General features: G+C 45.1%; 2 protein-coding genes across 3 annotated transcripts in view; both read left to right on the forward strand.

The window, feature by feature from the left end:
- LOC134483152 (uncharacterized) overlaps window positions 1-15808 on the forward strand; it is a 757250-nt gene that overhangs the window by 155817 nt on the left and 585625 nt on the right. The window lies entirely within an intron of this gene.
- On the forward strand, window positions 154-5925 carry Dlg5l14 (discs large MAGUK scaffold protein 5 like 14). Of its 2 annotated transcripts, XM_063278416.1 has the most exons (5): window positions 160-1354; window positions 2420-2579; window positions 3775-3918; window positions 4552-4714; window positions 5430-5925. In XM_063278416.1, exons 1-3 carry the CDS (start codon window positions 1273-1275, stop codon window positions 3836-3838), a joined length of 306 nt encoding a protein of 101 aa, XP_063134486.1. In that variant the 5' UTR covers window positions 160-1272; the 3' UTR covers window positions 3839-3918; window positions 4552-4714; window positions 5430-5925. The 2 variants fall into 2 exon arrangements, with proteins under 2 accessions (XP_063134485.1, XP_063134486.1); XM_063278415.1 differs by lacking the exons at window positions 3775-3918; window positions 4552-4714; window positions 5430-5925 and having other exon boundaries at window positions 154-1354; window positions 2420-2791.

Consider the following 15808-nt stretch of genomic DNA (forward strand, 5'->3'; position numbering starts at 1 on the left):
CGTTATGTATGTTCTGGATGAGGTTTGTTAAAATGACAATATTGCACATAGCTTTATATAGGACCCATCAAATTAAGGGTCACTATGCACTGTCATGGCTAAAATGGCCTGGTCAGAAGTGACCACTAGATCACTCTTCTGTAATTCACATGAGAGGCTTGTGCTTTTTGTGATTTTTATTTTTCTGTTTTTTTCTTATTTATTTATTTATTTATTTATTTATTTATTTATTTATTGCTTTATATGTTGTCCGGAAGATAGTTCAAGTCATTGATCTGCCCCCAAAATCTGAGCTTTGCTACTAATACTGTAAACAGTCTTAGTGTATGCATTCAATAAAATAACTTGGTTTTTTTTTTTTTAGTACGATAGATGCTTTTGTGTTTTGTGGGGTGATCCATGAAACAGGAGTGAAGATGCTTGTTTCTTACTCTGTCCACTGAGTTATATCTCTAGGCTTGTCCTACTTCTTTGGCTGCATACCCCTCCACATCTGCTGACTATTTTATTTTTCAGATGAAATCACACGTTATAGCTTAGAGAGGCCTGTAAGCAATCCTGCTTTGGTAACTTAAGTGCAAAGAGGAATGCCCCACACTCAGCCTGAGGGTGCATTCTCTGGTAGATCCAATATTTCAGTTTCCTCTGCTAACAGATCACCACATTGTTGCCAGGACCATAATGAATGCAATTCTTTCTCCTAAGGAATCTGGTGGCAACTGTCAAATGTTAAGCACAAAGCTTCAGGTTGTACCTATAACACACACCCACATCGCAACCTACCCGATAGGCTATTTCTGGGTGTGATTTCATGCACCTGCACATGATGAGACAGGAGAATTCTTTGGCTACTTATAGGAACTGGTGTGATTTCTCAGTAATCTTTAATGGGTAATATTGCTGACTGAGGAGAATTTGAGGTAGGATGAAACATTTCTGTGCAGGGATTGGGGAGGAAGCACTCATTTAGATACATAGCAATGACTTAGGTTTTTCCAATCAAGCCTAGAGCCAAATTTGGCTTTGGAAGCATGTGGTGCTCAGTGGCTATGCCACAGGGAAGTCTCCTGAAAAGGGCACATCAGCTTTTGCTCAGTACAGGGAGAACATTAGCAGGGAGGCAAAGTCTGTTCTCCATGACATCAGCAGACCCTTCGTGGACATTCTATTGTCTCATAGAGAGACCGTGGTATCCCTGTGATGTCACCAGTATCGTTGTGACAACCAATTCCCTACTTTTTCACTTAGTGTCCAAACCATATATCCACAGACATGTTTGCCCATCTTTGTAGGCGCTTTGGGAGAGTTGATGTTGATAGAGAAGAGTCTAGAGTGAAGCAAATGAAACCTAAAGGTAATGATGGACACAGGACATGGGGAATGTGGAGTAAGTTCTGGGCAGCGTATGTTGAGCTTCCTGTCAGGGGTGTATGTGGGGGTCTTCCGCTGGCCTTTTTAGTAATGGGCCACAACCACTGGAACATCTCCACAGATATTGAATTCCATGATTATCACAATTCCTAAAAGTCAAGGTTTTCACATCATTAGTTTCTCCATAACCACATGGAGGATATGGCAATGCCTATGCTATTATTGGGTGAACTTCTAGTCTTTACTTTTACAGTGCATTCGGTAGGTTAAATTGATGTAATAACACCATAAGTAGTCATGGAGGGTATAACTTTTCTGAATTAAACAGGGCATCAATGTACTTCACTTTCATTGCTTCTTTAAATTCAGTGACTATCTGACAGTAGTAAGAGGGAGAGAATTGTACTCCTGGCCATGACCTTATATTCTTAGAACTCCTCTGACAACCTCTGGCTGACGGGGCCAAACTTACTTTCATATATTAGAGGTTCTCTGTGGCAGATATTTTTCTACAGTAGCCAAACTATATGGAGCAGGTAGAGAAAGAGCCTGTAACCTATTGGCACTTCTGGGGCATTTGTCATTTCAGTAGGGGGAATTAATAATTCTTTTGACCATGTCCTCCCCCTACATGACTTTTTAATGCAAAGTTATTGGACTAGAGTAACAGTGTAGGGTATCTGAGTATCCCTGATCAATCAAGTCATTGTGGATGCTGAATTGATGATCTGACTTCTGAAACCAGAGGGGTGAGGGTCCTGAAACCAGGTTGTAGCCTGCGTACCTGATAATAATCCTGGAGAAGGCATCTCTCTGGTACTTGTAAGCCTGTGTGGGCGGGCATAGGGAACACCTGGCTGCTTACATCTCTTGGTCTCTATATAGTAGTGGGGGAACTGTGATCCACTTAGGATGCCTCTTACACAGACCAAACTCCTTGCACTGACACTGGCTTCCAAGCATGTTCTCCTGTTTGGACCTCACTGTGGTCCGTGTATGCTCTATGCATTCGCCCCATGCGGGTTCACTTGTGTTCTTCTACCTACAGAGGTCTGCAGACAGACATCATCCCCTGAAAATGTCCTAAACATGGTGCAGGCCAACCAGGAAGAGGAGAGGCTGAATAGAGAACTGGAGCTAACTACCAAGGAGAGAAATGAGCTGACAGATCGCCTCCTTTATGTGACAGGTGGATCCATGAGCAAGAGGTATGCATTGCTCCAAACAAACGACCTTGTTCTAAACCTCATCTCCCATAGAGAGGAGATTCAGAACCTGACCCTTACTGAGGAGTGAGTTTGGAAATGGACTCTCTGATTCCGCCTGTTGAAAATCTGAACTTGTGATCTGAGTGAAGAATTCAGGGATAAAGTCACTGGAGCATGAGTTCCCAGTGTACAATTGGAAAGCCCTTGACAAGTGGCAGCTTTGCAAGGTTCTAGGTGCTGTGAGTTTTTGGAGAGTATTTGTACTTGCTAGGAAGGTTACTGAACGCTATCATCTCATGGCAGCACCCTTAGGTGACAGGTCCCACATTGTTCATATCAATGCTTAACTAGAAGTCCTGAGGCTCTGCCCTGTTCCTTCTTGTCTGTGTACCCTACACTCTGAGACAGTAATGGTGCATACATTTCTATTGATTCTCATTGTGCTCTTTCCATATTTGTCTCTCTTTCTCATTCTCTGAGTCTGTTTACTTTTCTTTTCTTGTGGGTGTGTCCCAGTTTGTGTGTCTGTGTGTGCACAGGTCTGCACGCATATGCACAACTTTTATATGTTTCTATGTCCCTGCACACTTGGAATTTAGGGGTCTGTTTTTTGACCTCAGGATATACCTGTATAATAGTTTCATGGAGGTTTAAGTGCTTTATTTTGGAAGCCCCACTTTCAACAGTACAGTTCTTTGCCTGTGTGGTCACATTTGTCTATACATTTGTATGCCTTGGGCAGATTATAAGTTTGTGGCAATATCTGACTCATCTCCAGAATTATGTGTACTGTCTGCCTCTAGAATATTAGTTATTCGGCTTGTAGCATTCCACTTGTCAAAACAGGAAAAATGAAATCAGAGGTTTCTGGATGTGTGTGTGTGTGTGTGTGTGTGTGTGTGTGTGTGTGTGTGTGTGGTTGGGTAAGCTCTGTGGCCTAGGCTCTTGACAGCATAACAGGTTTGAATGCAGATCCAGCCCTCCTGATTGAAAAAAGTGAGGCAGGGAACCCTTTATCTGGGTGCTTACCTTCTGTTGTCCTGGGCACACAATTCCAAGTTTCTGAAGCTGAAGAAGATCCAAATATGTAGAATTCAGAAAGTGTCCTTCCAGGGCTGGGATAGTACAGGACGCAGCCTGAGTTCATATAATCCTAAACCTCGATGTTCATTGGGTTCTATCTTCCTGGGGCCAGCCCGTACTTCAGGCCAAATCCATTTTATGAAAACTTGAAGATAAAGGAGAAAGAGGTCATGTGATTACTGCACAACTTAGACACAAAGAACATTGAACATCGTGAGAAATTTCAGGAGCTCAGGAAGGAGATTAACTTCTATCGGTAAGTACTGGTCAGAAGGGCCCATCACTTGTGGAATGGCCATGTCTGCCTCTCTTTGTTCTGGACCGGAGGGTCTGCAGCTCTGGGCACATCTCTTCTGCTGTTTAAATATCACTGTGCCGTGGGTCTTTTGGACTCAGTTTCAGTTCCATAAGAGACTGTGACTTCTCACCACAGTGTCTATGCATCTTTAGAAGGCTCTGGATAGAACTACACTGATTCAGGCATCAGAGTGTTATTAGGCCAACCTGGGGCTCTGGGGTCATACCAAGTTTAACAAAGCTTGATGTGTGGACCACATGGTTTGCATGACCTTCCCTTGGTTCTACTGTCCTCTTGTGGTTATTTGCCGCCTAACAATTGATGTTGCCCTGATGCATTGGGCTCTCATGGGTAGTTGTAGATCCCTTGTTCTTTTGGACAGACATGGACTCTCATTGGTGCTTGGGTCACAGAAACAATTTATTCTTCCCTGGATTGGCCGTTTACTGTTTGTGCAGCAGCCTTATATGTATGGAGATGTATTCTATGAAGTCTTTATGGGTATCTGGGTCCAGGTGGAGTTTGTGGGATTTGGCAGTTGGAATGGGAGGATGAGGCTTCAGGGTCTTACTATGCAGAGTGTGTTTCCAGCAACCTGCACAGCCGGCTCCTGATGGACCAGGCATGTATGAAGAAGAAGTTGGTCACATTGAAGCAGGAGAGCAAGGAGTCACAGCGATATTTGTTTGAGTTGAACCCGAATGATGAAGACGAACAGGAGAAGACCAGCAACCTCCAGACCCAGCAAAATGTGGTAGGAACAAGCAGCTGAGTCAGATTAACAATGTCTGATACCATTTGCCTATTGGATACATCTTTGTTTCCCCTATCACCTTTCTAATCTCCCCACACCCAGTCAGTCACCCACCTCATGTGATAGAGTTATTCATTGCTCTGTCTATGCACAAGTATTCTGGGATGTTAACCACTCTTCAGAAACTGAATTATGGGCAATTATACTTCTCTGCCCGTTTTGAAACTGCAGTCCAGAAATGGTGACAGAGGAATAACATATCACATGACTGCACATCCCTATCACAGATTGGATGCTATGAAGAGTTTTGAGTGAGTTCTTGGTCGTGTGACAAAGGTCATACAGGGGTCATGTGATGGTTGGAAGCACCTTATAGGGATAAGAACCAAGTGCAAATGGAAAATGAGTCCTGGTCATTGGCTTTGATGTGGGTATCATGTGGCCTTCTCCTTTCTTCCTGCACCCCAATTAGGTCTCTCCCCATTTCCCCATTCTTGGTTTGCACTGGTAGAGTCTGAGGAGCAGCTTGTTCTCCCACAGTACTGTGAGGGTTGCTGGTGATGTTCCCCATCCTGCATAGAAAGCAGCAATGATTTCAGTGAAAAGATCAGTGCTGTCTATCCAATGCAGCTGAGGGGACGGAAGGCAGCAACTTGACAGCTGGTATGCATGTCCCCACCAAATCAGTGTCTTAATAGCTGCCTTCTCCTCCCAGGTCTCAGGAACTGCAGGAGACATGGCATAGAAGGGATCCCAGGAAGACAGCCCCGTGAGGAATGAGTTTCTCTCTCAGGAGTTCCCTGTGACGACAATCCTCACAGTCAAAGCCTTTTGGGGGGAATATTCTTCTTCTCAGATAATTTCCTCAATGTATAGAGACCCTAAATGTATGTATCCATATACCAGCCTGTCTCATTGAGGTCTTTCTCCTTTCTCATACCGACAACACCATTTGAGAGAAAACTGAGGGGACTACCTTGACATCTCACGTCCTAGAGGAGAAACAGCACTACAACTGTGTTTCTAAATGTTCATTAAGAAAATGCTGTTAAGAAATGTTTTTGGTTATGATTTTCATTGAAGTTTTCTTTTTGTTATTTCATAGTTATATATTCTTGTTACTTTTTTTCATTTTTTATACCATTTTAGTTGTTCATTTTATGCCTGTTTTTTGTAAATTGTATTCCTTATGAATAAAAATTGATTTGTAACTCTTGACTCTTAAGACCATCTTATTCAAGGGTCCTTTCCCCTCCTGTAGACTTAGAACTGACAGCTAGATATGGATCTTTGTATGGTCCAGTGAAATCAAAGCCACCAAGGTGTACACAGGGTGATAGTGTCTTTTGTGTGGATAATGTGACTTTTTTTATGGACACACACTTTATGATGTAATCACTGACATACTGTATCCATGCTGTCATGTCTTCTGCTCATCCTAGTCTATATCAGTCTACAACACACATTCCTTATTGACTGTGTGCACCAGATATTGATTAACACACACTCATGCCTGTAGAGCTGCAGAAAAAATGACAACTTTCACAAAGGAATATAGAATAATCCTAATCGAGAACCATGTGCCTCAGTTTTTCTTACAATACAGCATTAGTATTAAACCACAAAGATAATGACCATCAACGTCATTTTGGGAAATAGGTTTTTATAGGTGCTGTTTCACTTGATCATTCATATGCTGTGTTTTTTATTGTTGCTGATTATATTTATTTTTATCATGTAACTCAATGGATCTTTTTTTTTTCAAATGTATGTCTGGGCCACTCCTGAGTGCATTTCCCTCATGATCAAAAGAGGGAATAGCATTCCCCATTGTAGATGATTGTTAGGGACCATGTGGTTCTTCTGAGAGAGCAGCAGATGCTCTAACCTGGGAGTCATCACCACAGCTCCTGTAGGTAGCTTTTGTCCTTCCAGGGCATGTGCTGTACTAGATGGACGCCATCATCTCCCATTAAGGAGAGAGATCTCAGGAGATGTGTATGTACAGGTGGTTGAGCGGTGCCTGCTCAATGTGGTAGCCTGCTAGGCATCCACACCGGGCTCTGGTGCCTCCACTGCTCATTGTGCACTCAGGATCATCCTCCAGCATCACTCAGTTTCAATTCCAAACAGATCTTTCACTTACTATCGATGATTATATACATTAAGCACATCTGATAAAATACAGAAGAGACTAGCCTCCTTCTACAGGCCAACTTGTCATAATGAATTCTTTTGATAGAAAGCAAGATAATTATCTTAATCTATGCAGCTTAGGGAGGACCTCAAGACCATCCACAGTGAATGCAGACTGCAGCTGTGACCACATGTTTCTTTTCCAGAGCACGTCTGTGCAAGCCCAGAGCTTAAGTGGGACAGTTCATGTTTCACCTTTTACATGGAAATCTGTGATTGTATTGATAAAGCATATGTTCCACGTGACTCATTTCCAATTTATGGAATTAAACTGACTTACTGTGAGTGGAGGTGACTCAGAGAGATAAAGTGAAGAAGAATAATCCAGTATGGCTGCAAACAGATGCTGTCTCATTAGGGCTTTTCAATGCTCAGCAGCTGGAGAAGCAAGGGAGAGGCATTGGTGACTCTCAAGAATAGATCCTCTAGTCATTATAAGCTGAGCATGACACAAAAAGGGTCATAGGTATCACACTAGAATCTAGTAACTAGTTTAACCAACCTATCACATAATTGCTATGTTTGGTGGTATTTTTTGCCCTCTTAGGACCTGGAAGAGGCTTGGGGTTTTCTAATCCTACTCATAATTTATTATCCTTCCCAACACTATGGGCTTTGTTCTGTTAATGCTAACAGCGCCATCCAATACCTAGGATATTTTCTACTGACATGTGTGACATGAGACAAAACAGTCCCTGTCATCCCTCACCTGAATAAACTTCCTTAGAGTTCAGTGTAGTTGGAGGGTCCTTCTTTCCTCTCCAAGATCGAGAAACATTTCCAGTCTTCAGACAAGTGTGTCAGCCATTGTCCAGTGACTGTCTTGAGATGTCCACAATGTCAGCTGAGTGAGGGCAGGGCAGGGCTGGGCAGGGGATTGGGGCAGGGTAGGGCAGGGCTGGGCAGGGGATTGGGGCAGGGCAGGGCAGGGCAGGTGATTGTGGCAGGGCAGGGCAGGGCAAGGCAGGGGATTGGGACAGAGTCCATGAGATGTCAGTAGGCAACAGGCCAGCTGGGGCTAGTGTGGGTACAGGGCTTCTAGTGTGGGTGTGAGAGGAGGAAATTAGGAATGGTCAGATTCTGATGCAGCATATAGGCGGGAAGGAGCTTAGACCATCTCAGTGCCATATAGGGACATTGTAGACACTGATGGGCAGTGTGGGGATGGTAGGGTCCCATATACTGCTCTCTGCAGGTGTCAGGAGAGCATACAGTGGCTCTGTCAGACTTATGACTATCAGGCAGGCACTGGGTGCAAGTGAGAATCATGGGATAAGCCCTGTGTGCAGCCTGGTTTTGGGACATTCCCAGGTGCCCCATGGACTGCAAATTAAAGGCAAAGGACACAGGGAAGCCAGCAATTCCCATGCACAGGTCATAAATACCTGTAGATCTTTCTAGAATTTCCATAGACTATCTGTCACTAGTCCTCACTATAGAAGGCACCAACATTCTGCCCTCTACTTCAACTTGGTGAGACAGCTATTCTAACTCCAGCAGGAAGGCCTCAGGGAAGACAGTAAGAACTCGCAGGTGACCCCTTTTACTATTGAAACAGGGTCTTCCTATGGAGCCCAGAGTGGCTGTAGGATCCTAATGCTCCTGCCTCACAGTGACTAGAATTCTAATCCACCCTCAAGAGCAGTTGATTCATTGCTAGATCAGACTAAGGACATGTGAGGCCCCAGGGTGCTAGGATTACCAGCGTCCTAGTAAGTTTCTCCAGCCTAAATTACAACCTGAGTTGGTGCTGCTATTTGGGACACCGCCTGATGCCCAGTGACATCACACCTTGGAACTCTTTGTCAAACATAAGCTGTTATGGGAATGAAGTACCCACACAATAAAAACTGGTCTGGATACTCCTAGGTCAAGAATCCCCTGTTGGAAATGCCTTGGACCGCAAAATTTTAAATTCTAGATCCTTCTGGCTTTTAGAAGATTTATAAATACAAAAAAAAAAAAAAAAAAACAAAGATGGGCATAGTAATTTAAGCCTGTGAGCCCAGTCATGAGAAACTGAGTCAGAGTGATGGAAGACTGTAAGTTCCAGGGCAACCTGTGTTTCAAGAAAAAAAAAAAAAGCATGGTGAAGATTCCACTCAAGTGGAAACCAAAAGGGTTTCACATGGGACCTGCCATCCACTGGTCAGCACTCTCATCACCACAGCCACAGGCAGACACTGGGGAACATTTCTCTCTTTGGGATGCAATCCACCCCATGATTCTATGTGAGGAATCCCCCAAAGGTTACATCATGTGAGGGACCTAGAAAGTTCCAGGATTGGGAGAATTTAGGAGTTTATAATTAGGGATGATCTACAGCTGTGGCAAAGTCTTTTCCCAGCACATGGCAGCCCTAGGTTTGTCCCCAACAGTAAAAATAAAATCCCCCAAAATAATTCAAACAAAATGTCATGAAGCCTGCTCCCTGACCAGTCTCCTCAAAAGTGCGCAGGAACCTGGGTCCACAATTAGGACCCAGCACGGCCTCTGTGACCCGTGAGAAGGGATCTAATATGGGAATTAGTACAGTATGACTTATCCTTGTGGATACCTTTGGTGACAATAACCACCTGACCCCTGAAAACCCATCTACCTGGGGGGCTCAGCACTCATGTCAGCCAAAAAGCCCAGATCCTAGGGCCAGCATGGGCAGGTGCTGAAGAAAATTTGTCTCTCATGAACATCAGTTGCTGCTCCTGACCTGACTCTATCCTCAGGAGACAATGTCACCCCAGAAAGTGTGGGTGTCAACGGCTCTTCCCAGGCCAAGCCTGGGATACTGCTTAAGTTCCACAATGCACAGCAGTGCTCACTCTAGAACTCTAAATGTTCTACAGCTGAAAGGGGTGGGTGCTCTGCTGGCCATACCCCTCCCCTGCAGTATTTAGTGCACTCAGAGTGGTGCTTCAGATGTGAGGGACTTCTTGAGGCTACTCCCATGGAGAATGGCAGATTCATCAGAACGGGGCACAGGGTGAGTTCAGAGCACAGCTGGGAGGAATTTAGGGGTGTCAAGCCATGACTAAGACCAGATCCTGGGCTGACAGGAAGTTGAGCTGGAGAACTGGCATCCAAAGTGTGACTGCCTGAATTCCTCTTAGACCAAAAGCCCTGGATCTGAGCTACTTTGGTGCATTCTCCTGAGCAGGATCCCAGAGGCAGCTCAGAATCGGGGATGTGCATGGACTTTGGTGCTGGCAGCAGGTGGCTTAGCCATAAAGTGCCGAGCTTTCCCATCTGTGCCCACTCAAACTCCTCTGTCTCATTTTAGGTGTGTTTGGTATAGTTTTGAGACAGGGTATCTTGTAGCAGCCCAACTCGCTTTGAGCAACACTGTAACATAAAAATAACCTTGAATTCAAGATCCTCCAACCCCTCTGTCCCAAGTCCTGGAATTAAGACCTCCAGCTGTGACCATTTTACTGCAGCATAGGATACATCTGTATTAGAGTGAGCTTTGGAAATACTGGAGCTCCGACTGTTCCTTAGAATTCAGGTTTCCTTAATTCTTAGCAGGAGTTTTGTGATGATGCTGATGAGAGAGTCAGGAGTTACACTGGGAGAGGTAACAGTCCTGGCAGCCCTGAGTACGCAGTGAAAGTCAAGACAGAAGCCTGCTGATTAGCACCTGAGTGAAAGTGGGAGGATTCAGAGTTCAAGAACAGACTCAGTTACATACCTAAGACCATATTGCAACATTTTTGTTTCATTTTTGGCTTGTTTTCTTTGAGACAAGGTGTTAATATATAGCCCTGGCTGTCCTGGAACTCACAATGCCTCCACCTCCCAACCGACGGAATTAAAGGCATGTGCCAACATGCACTGTCACTAATTAATTTTTAATTAAGCATGGTGGCACAATCCAGTAATCCCAGTGCTTAAGAGGCCGAGGCAGGCAGATATCTGGCTTCCTGACAAGTCTGATCTACAGAGAGCATGTCAGAATAGCCAGGGCCAAACAGAGAAACCCTGTCTCAAAAAATAAACAACAAAATGAATTTGTTTTAAAGAAGAGAGGAACGATTTAACAGAGAATTAGAGGCCGAGATCCAAATGATATGGGCTAGTGCAGAGCCTAGCTTCTGAGATGAAACTGGACACCATGGGGTTAGGGTGGGGATTCTCATCTTGGACTGGGAGACAGAGGGTGACTTCAGGCATGGAAGGCTAGGTCAGTCATTAGTGAGTATTCTCAATCAAGAGGGTGTTGTAAGATCCAAAATGTGTGAGCAGTGTTCTGCATGAGACTAGAAGAACCCGCCTACCCATACAAAACAGCCAATGAAGAGTAATCACAAGCATACGTCTGGAGGTCCATGGAGAGGTTAACGTCCACCTTAGTGTGGACTATTCAGAGCACAGGTGGAGAGGAATAGAAGAGCTGATGGTGGCTGAGGCAGGAGAGGAGTTCGGGTGTGAATTTGAGACAGTAAAGGAGCTTGTAGGTCGGGCAGAGCAATGAGAGGTCTAACAGCATAGCTGTTGAGATCCTTCAGATTAATTTGTCTTAAGAGCCTCATGCCATAGCCAAGGACAGGAGTACATCTGACTATTGGGTGGCTGGGCTCATATAGCCCAACAGGTTTGGCCTTACATCTGTGGGATCCAAGTCTCTACCTTTAGACATAGCCATGGTGAAGGTGTAGCAATGAAGGTGCAGATGGCTTTGGAATGCTTGGCTTATGGTGTTGAGTACTTCATGCTGCACAGAGCTAGGAATTGTCCTAGAAGCCAGGGAGACTGAGCATGAGGAAGACAGGTCTCCAGGAGAGAGAAATGATAACCAAAGCCACTAAGAACTTCCTGAATCACAGTGTCTGTCAACCATATATTTTATTTACGTATTTTTATGGCGTGAGTGTTTCACCTAATAAATGCTTGTGCACCATGTGGTATGTCTGGTGCCCATGAAGTCCAGAACGATTCCATTGAACTGGCTAATAGGAGCCACCATGTGGGCACTGGGAACTGAACCCTGGTCTTCTGCTCTTAGCCACTAAACCACCCATCTCTTCAGCACCCCCCATTGTATTGTCATTAAGATTTAACCATTTGGCCTTCAGTATTTGAATTAATGCAGATGTGACAAGAGTTATAGTTAACATGATGGTTCAGGCATAGACAGGCAGGCATCTCATTGTATACAAAATATAAATTCTTTCTTTCTTTCTTTCTTTCTTTCTTTCTTTCTCTCTCTCTTTCTTTCTTTCTTTCTTTCTTTCTTTCTTTCTTTCTTTCTTTATCTTTCTTTGTTTTACTCTTGGAAACAGGGTTTCTTTTGTGTAGCTAACCTGGAACTAGCGCTGTAGAGGGAGCTGGCCTAGAATTCACAGCGATCTGTCTGCCTCTGCCTCCCAAGTGTTAGGATCAAAGGCCTGTGCCACAACCACCACACATCCTTCTGTTTTAAAGTAAAAATGTAGCCCTACATGGCAGCACGAGTTTAGTACCAGTATAGACATTTTTCTAGAGTTCCTAAAGGGCTTGCTGCCTTCCCCTTTAGCCCTGGCTAACTGTGGGAGCTCCACACCTATGGGGTTTGCTTCATAAGAGTCTGGAGGATGAGGGTCACAGGCTGATATATCTGTGTACAGCAAAGGATGCTTGGTGAAGGTCAAATGGGTACAGATCAGCAGGTAAAGGCTCTGCCACCCAGCCTCATGGCCTCAGTTTGATCATGGATGAAAGCCGAGAACTGAGTCCACATTGTGTCCTCAGCTCTCCATGTGCATATCATGGCACAGGAAGACCACAAACTACATAAAATGTAAAATGCTGAAATGCTGAGAGAAGAGGCCTATGGTAGGCGTCTCCTACACCTGAGACTTCCAACCGCCAAAAGCAGGGAGTAGAGAGTGAGGATGCAGAGTGCACACAGGTCAGGACAAGGCCATGTTCCTGAAGCCTCCATGTGTGGTGAGCAGGCTCTGGGCCACCATGAGGGACATCAGGAGCTTCTGCACTTTGTAGAATTAGAGGGTTCCATGTTACCTCACATGCCCATGATTTGCCCCCTACTGCAGGGAGAAGCCAACACCAGAAGCCTCCAGCTCCCAGCCCTGCTTTTGCTAAGAAGGTTTATCCAGAAGAGCTTGGAAGTCCCTGGACCTGGAGTCTCAGGTGGTTGTGAGCCACCTGACCCTGGTGCTGGAGACTGAACTCAAGTCTTCTGCAAGAGCAGCAAAGACCCGTGCGCTGCCTGGCCCAGCCAGGGCTGTGAAATGGTGTTTATTTTCATCTGAACAAGCCCAACAACAGTTTAGGTCCCTAGAAGCCACATGAACCTGGATGCAGTAGTGTCTGTCATCCAGCCCTTCCCACAGGGAGACAGGAGCCTAAAGTGGACAGTCTCTAGGATTAGGGGAAGGGCTAGCCTAGCATACACAGCCATGGACGAGAGGTAGAAGGTGAGGACCTGTGCTCAGGTTGTCCCTGACCTTTACACAGGCACATGAGTACCTGTATTCACAGAAACGCCATACAGACATAGGTGAGAAAAGAAATAAAACAAACAACATTGAAAATACAATATACTGGGGCTGGAGGGAAGGCTCAGTGGTTAAGACCACTGACTGCTCTTCCAGAGGATCTGAGTTCAATCCCCAGCAACCACACTGTGTCTCATAACCATTTCTAATCTCATCTACTACCCTCTACTGTTGTGTCTGAAAACAGAGACAGTGTACTAATATGGACAAAATAAATTTTTGTTAAATCCTTTTCTTAAAAAAAAAAACCTCTCCTGTGACACATGATCATTGTGTGATTCCAGATGTCCCTAAGTCAGTAAAGTCCTATTGCTACATGGTCACCAGTTGTGTCAGCCTTGGTAGTAGAGTGGTACAGTTGAAAAGATGCTGGTCACAGTGACCAGGCAGCCTAGAAAGCTCACCATGTGCAGAGAAGGCTGTGCTGTGTCCTAGTCCTCTACCCCACACTGCCACCTCATCCCTACGAATAGAGCAAAAAGAACAGATGAGGAATGTTCCAGGTCTCTTTCCTCTTTGATTGCCTTACTAACCTAGCCCCTGTCCTACATGTAACCTTGTCAAATCCTCTGTCCCATCCCTAAGCCCTCATACCTGTCAGATAAGACAGGGATCTTGCTTTGGGGGGAAGCTCTGGTCTCTCTCTGTCCTAAGAGGCTCTGAGCCATCGCTGAATTGTGTCATCTGAGGATTGAGGGACGTCCATAACCAGTGCTCTGACTTCCAGGAAGGTTCGAGGAAGGCGGTCCTCTTCCTGTGGTGCCTCTAGTAGGAGCCGCCCACACTTGGGCCCAGCTCCCACTATCAGAAAAAGGCAGGTAGGTCTGGTCTTTGCACAGCTCTCCAGCTGAATGAACAGTGCATCTCTCCTCTCTCTCTTGCAGGAAGTCTCCAGTCACTGGTGCAGGTGCTGTTCCCAAGACAAAGGAAAGGAGAGTGCAATCTGAGGGTTCCCAGGATCCTTTTTAAAAAATGTCTGCATTGTCTTCATTAATGTTTCTGTTTAATTTTTTATTCCATGTGTATTGATCTCATTGTAGGGGTGTGCATTCCAAATCATGAGTGTTGAAGGTGGAGGAAAAAGCATGGGAGTTACTTTATCCTACCGTGCGGGGTCCCAGGCTCTGAACCAGGTCGTTGAGCTGGGCTACAAAGAGCTTTCAAACTGAATTTCCTGCTGGCTCTGATTTCAGGGAGAGCATCTCATAGAGCCCAGACTGGCCAGTAAACTACTGATCCTCCTGCCTCAAGTATTGCCATCTAGTTCATGAAAGGGTTGAGTTATTTACATGAGGAACTGGGGATGGGCAGAGGTGCATGACTGAGGCTATCTCTGCTTAGTGGCATGCCTTTGGGGACTGATAGTTTTCATCACTGAGGTGTCATTTGACTGCACAGGTCCTCTGGAGAGATGGAGTCTCTTTTGCCAGGGCATCAGGCTCTCAAGAGAGGCCTTGAAGGTGGAGGTCTGGAGGCCAGGCCTGCATTCCTCTTCAGAAGCTGCACTGCCCACTCTGGACAGTGCTTTAGCACAGGGTCACATATCCAGTTCTACCCTGAGACCTGCTGATAAAGAATGTCCATCCTGGGACTAAACTCGCGCTGCCATGTAGGGCTACATTCTTCCTTTAAAACAGAAGGATAAGCAGTGGTGGTGGCACATACCTTTGATCCTAACACTTTGGAGGCAGAGGCAGACAGATCTCTGTGAATTCTAGGCCAGCTTCCTCTACAGAGCCAGTTCCAGATCAGCTACACAAAAGAAACCCTGTCTCCAAGATTAAAACAGAGAAAGAGAAAGAAAGAAAGGAAGAAAGAAAGGAAGGAAGGAAGGGAGGGAGGGAGGGAGAGAGAGAGAGAGAGAGAGAGAGAGAGAGAGAGAGAAAGAAAGAAAGAAAGAGAAAGAAAGAAAGAAAGAAAGAAAGAAAGAAAGAAAGAAAGAAAGAAAGAAAGACGTCACTGACACTGGGCGGCTGAAGGCTCTTGCTGCCTTCAGTTTGTTGTCCTATTAACCTGGTAGCTTCATTTCTTGAGAAGCTTGGGCAGAAGAGGTGTAGAGGAACAAGGTCCAGCTGAGAGGAGGGATCTAGAGTGTTCCATGGTTGGCAAACAGGCTCTGAGATCTGGCCTGTGCACTCAGGCCAGTGTAACTGTTTGTCTTAGCTCCAGGCTCAAGAGGCTTGAATTGACCCAGGATCAGAATACCACAAGTGTCCTGTGTTTTCCGAGCTTTCTCATGGTTGCAAGCTCTGGGTAGACTCATGTTACTTTTCCATCATTCCCTGAGCTCTAGGTGACTCAGATGAATCATGGAGAGATCTCTAAACCTATGCCAGTACAGCAGTGACATCATGGCAGTATCCTCTAGGGTTCCAGGACTGGATCTTTTTTTTTTTTCTTTCTC

Source organism: Rattus norvegicus, chromosome 19, assembly GCF_036323735.1.
Source record: "Rattus norvegicus strain BN/NHsdMcwi chromosome 19, GRCr8, whole genome shotgun sequence".
In the NCBI taxonomy this organism is placed as follows: domain Eukaryota; kingdom Metazoa; phylum Chordata; class Mammalia; order Rodentia; family Muridae; genus Rattus; species Rattus norvegicus.